At 55.1% G+C, this 4,114-nt stretch overlaps 1 protein-coding gene across 1 annotated transcript; it reads right to left on the minus strand.

The window, feature by feature from the left end:
- Positions 1-228: 228 nt before the first annotated feature.
- On the minus strand, positions 229-3,688 carry RPL32 (ribosomal protein L32). Its single transcript, XM_080718181.1, has 4 exons — positions 3,646-3,688; positions 2,547-2,647; positions 1,542-1,723; positions 229-392 (listed from the first exon to the last, which is right to left on the minus strand). Exons 2-4 carry the CDS (start codon positions 2,640-2,642, stop codon positions 263-265), a joined length of 408 nt encoding a protein of 135 aa, XP_080574307.1. The 5' UTR covers positions 2,643-2,647; positions 3,646-3,688; the 3' UTR covers positions 229-262.
- Positions 3,689-4,114: the final 426 nt, after the last annotated feature.

Consider the following 4,114-nt stretch of genomic DNA (forward strand, 5'->3'; position numbering starts at 1 on the left):
TCCTTCCCTCTCGCACACACGTTTTGGTCTGCGGGCCAAGTCCCTCTCCTCACCCCAACTGCAGCGGAGCAAGCCACGTCTGGGCACCTGAGTCCTTGCTGCTTGTGCCAGGGACCCAGGGTCTCTTACAAACCCCAAGAGCGATCGATTCCACAGGCTGTTAACAGGCGAAAGAGTAATCCAACAAGCTGTCCAAACCAAGAAACTGAAAAAGTTTTTGTAGCTTTATTTAAGCACACGTGCGAAAGCACGCTTGCGGCGTCTACTCGTTTTCCTCGCTGCGCAGCCTGGCGTTGGGGTTGGTGACTCTGATGGCCAGCTGGGCTGCTCTTTCCACGATGGCTTTGCGGTTCTTAGAGGAGACGTTGTGGGCAATCTCGGCACAGTAAGATCTAGAAGAGAAACCCGTGGGTGAGGAGCGAAGCTGAGAGCACTGGGAAATGGCCGCAGTCAGGCTGCAGCCCGCCCTGCTCCCCACCCCAAGCTCCAGCTCTAGGGTCTTACTGATGAGAGTACCTCAGCCTAAGTTGCTGAGGCTGGTTTTGAGCCTGTGATGCCCTCACAGACTCTAAATACTGGAATTACAGCTATGTGCCACTATGCCCAGCTCCTATGGGTTCTTGGAAAATACCACTACACTGCTTTTAAAAAGGACACGCTAAGAGCCAGGTGTGGCGGCCTACGCTTGGTCATCCAGCATTTGGAACATCCCCAGTACTTGGGAGGCCGAGATAGGAGGATCATAGGTTCGCAGCCAGCCTCAACAATTTGTGAGGCCCTCTGTAACTTAGACTGTTATAGGGCTGGAAGTATAGTTTGGAGGTACAATGCCCCAGGTTCAACCCCCAGCACCACCAATAAGAAAAAAGGGGAGGGGCCAAGCTCGAGGGGGCAGCGCATACTTGTAACCCCATTACTTGGGAAGCTGATAGGAGGATCTGATTCATGCCAGCAACTTAGCAAGACCCTATTTCCAAATAAAACAAAATACGGCCGGGCACACAGCTCAAGTGGTAGAATGCCCCTGGGCTCAACCCCCAGCACCACACGCACACAGAACCCATGTATGGAAACAGCGCAGAGCCTGGTAGGATACACATTAGGAAATGCTACCACCAGCAACAGTCAGATCGGTTTTGGCTACACCACAGGTACCAGTTCAGTTTTAACGTGCTACCATGGGTGGAACATACACCATTAATTCCTATGCTCGTTCTTTCCAAAAGGTACTTCCAGCTCTTGCATGCCTGGCTAGACGCCCAACCTCAAGAGGTAACCAAGCCAGGAAGCTAGCTCCCTTCATTTTAGTTGCTTGTGCCTACGGCCACCACAGAAAACAGATCTCTGTAAACGCGCGTGCACACACAACACACCCCTCACCATGGCGCAGAACGAGGGCCCCCTGGGCCTGAGCTGAGGACCCCCGCCGTGAACTCCTGCCCGGATGCTCTGAAGACCTGCCTGGAGGCGCGGCCTCCCGAGGATCCGCGGTCCCCCATGCTGTCCCTCCTTCCGCAGCAGGCCGACTGCCGCCCACTCACTTGTTGCACATCAGGAGCACCTCCAGCTCCTTGACGTTGTGGACCAGGAACTTCCGGAAGCCGCTGGGCAGCATGTGCTTGGTCTTCTTGTTGCTCCCGTAGCCGATGTTGGGCATCAGGATCTGGCCCTTGAACCGTCTCCGCACCCGGTTGTCAATACCTCTGGGCTTCCGCCAGTTCCGCTGCAGTAACAAGATGGGTTAGTCTCCATGGGAACCGACAGCCCTTCCCTTTAGGTGAGAAGGACCAAAGGAACAGGGAAAATGCCCAACTCTGAACTTGGTGACCAAGCCATCCTTCGTATGGGGGGTACTGGGGATCGAACTCAAGGGCACCTACCTGTGAGCTACACTCCCAGCACTATCTTTTTTAAAAATTGGAAACAGTTTCACCAGGTGTAATCCCGCTTGGGAGGCAGAGACAGGAGGATCATGCAGGTTCAAAACCAGCCTTGCTGGCTTAAGAGACCCTGCTTCCAAATAAAAATATAAAAAAGGTCTGGGAGTATGGCCCCGAGAAGGGTTCCATCCCCAGTACCCCCTCCACACACAAAGGAAACAGTTTCTAAGTTGCAGAGGCTGGCCAGGAACCTGAGATCAAAGTATTGAGATCACCAGGATGCGCGATCGTGCCCAGCAAGCCATCCTTTTAAGAGAAGCTCCAGCTGTAGCCACTGAAAACTGTAGACCCACAGATACACTCAGATGTCCCAGATGAGGGTGAGGTACGCAGTAAGAGGCCTGCACACGATCCTCAGCACCCGGGTATTCTCCCCCATAAAACCAGGACAATCTCCCTCTCCTGCTGTCCCGGCGAAACACAGGACACAAATACGAAGCCGCTTAAACACCTCAAGAGAGCCAAGCGTTTAAACTGCAATTACTACACCAGGAGCCCCAGTAAGGTAGACTCGAGGAGACCGAGCTCCTACAGAGTCCTTGGAGCCACAAACCAGTTCATCTCCCACTTAGACGACCCCAACCAGGCGATCCCAGAACCACATACCTTAATCTTGACATATCGGTCCGACTGGTGCCGGATGAATTTCTTGGTCCTCTTTTTCACAATCTTAGGCTTCACGAGAGGTCTGAGGGCGGCCATTGTGCCTTTAAGAAAGAGGGCCAGGTTGGGAAGGAATCTTGGAAGGAGGGATTCCTGCCCAGGGCTCGTCAGGTGTTGCAGAGTATCTTCCAATCACCAGCTACTGCGCAGGCTGGGAATGGAATGGGTGCCTCTGCTAGGCTTGCTCTCCCTCCTGTTTCCGAAGCTGGCAGAATACTAGACACTCTCCAGATGCGATCTCAGGAGGTCTAGGGTCACCCCCAAAAGAACCAGCCCCCCTCAGCCCATGGATTATCTCAATGCCCTGATGTTTCTTTGCACAAAGTACACGCTGAATAAGGGGCAAACTTTTTTTTTTTTTTTTGCGGTACTGGGGATGGAACCCAGGGGCATTCTGAGTGACACCCCCAGCCCCACTTTTTATGCTTTATTTTGAAACAGGGTCTCACTGAGTTGCAAAGGGCCTCATTAAGTAGCTGAGGCTGGCCTCGGACGGCTATCCTCCAGTCTCAGCTTCCCAAACGCTGGGGTGACAAGCGTGCGCCTCCACGCCCGGCTTAAGTGAAAACCTTCCAATGCCCGTAGGTGCTGCTGCGCTCTGCAATCCGCAAAACAATGCTCTCGCCAAAGGCCTCCCCCCTGCAAACACACTGCTCTAAAGGGACCAAGCTAAACCACGCCAGCACCCTCTGCCATGCTCAGCGCCATTCATTTAACTACTCTGTTCGGCACACTGGAGGACATGCTGGACCGTCAAGCCGACCACAGAGCACCCCGAAGGCTGACCTCAACCAGCGCCATGCGCCGCCGCGATCCAACAAGCCGGCTGCCGCGCTGGCCCTAGGCGGCTTCCGTAAGAGGACGGGCGGCCCTGGGTGGCAGAGCCCCATCACGGCCCCGGGCCGCTTCGCCATTGTCCCGGGAAGCCAGTAACGACAATACCCACGAGGGCCGACGGCGGAAGGGCGAGGCCTTCTCACCACGAGGCGGTGTGGCCAGACGGGGACCGCAGAGACGCGGATGGCCGGCGATTCAGACTCACCGAGTGGGAGATGGCGGCCACCTCCGTAGGCAGCGCCGAGAAAGAGGAGGGAGGGCGCGCAAGGGCTGACGGGACGGAACCGTGGGTCCTGGAAGGGAAAAGGCGAGCACTTCCGGCTCCGGGTGTGGCAAAGAAAATGCAGGCGAGTCAGGAGAAATAACGCTCGACAAATGCCCGGTGAGCCTGCGTTTTATTGTACATCCATGTCTAGTAGTGGAAAGGAAAATGTGTCTTATTTTACCTTGGGGCTGCGCAGAAAATTCGGATTTCTGTGTAAGTCCTGGCAGGGAGGATGTACTTCCGCCGGAAGTGGAAGCCCAATCCCGCTGATAGGCTACCTTCTTCTTCCTGGTTGTGCGCCCCCTAGTGCAAGGGAGGGAACAATACAGAGACTTCTTGGTCCCCTCAAGTGCAATTCCAGGCCCCCTCAATCCGCAGAGATTTGGTTCCAGGACCCCCCACCACCACC

This window comes from Muscardinus avellanarius (genome assembly GCF_963383645.1).
Source record: "Muscardinus avellanarius genome assembly, chromosome: 22".
Taxonomy (NCBI): Eukaryota; Metazoa; Chordata; class Mammalia; order Rodentia; family Gliridae; genus Muscardinus; species Muscardinus avellanarius.

Coding starts and splice junctions, on each gene's coding strand:
- RPL32 (XM_080718181.1), bottom strand. CDS start 2,642: ATGGCCGCCCTCAGACCTCTCGTGAAGCCTAAGATTGTGAAAAAGAGG. Junction 1,724..2,546: donor ACCGATATGTCAAGATTAAG/GTATGTGGTTCT, acceptor TTGTTACTGCAG/CGGAACTGGCGGAAGCCCAG. Junction 393..1,541: donor GTGCTCCTGATGTGCAACAA/GTGAGTGGGCGG, acceptor TTTCTCTTCTAG/ATCTTACTGTGCCGAGATTG.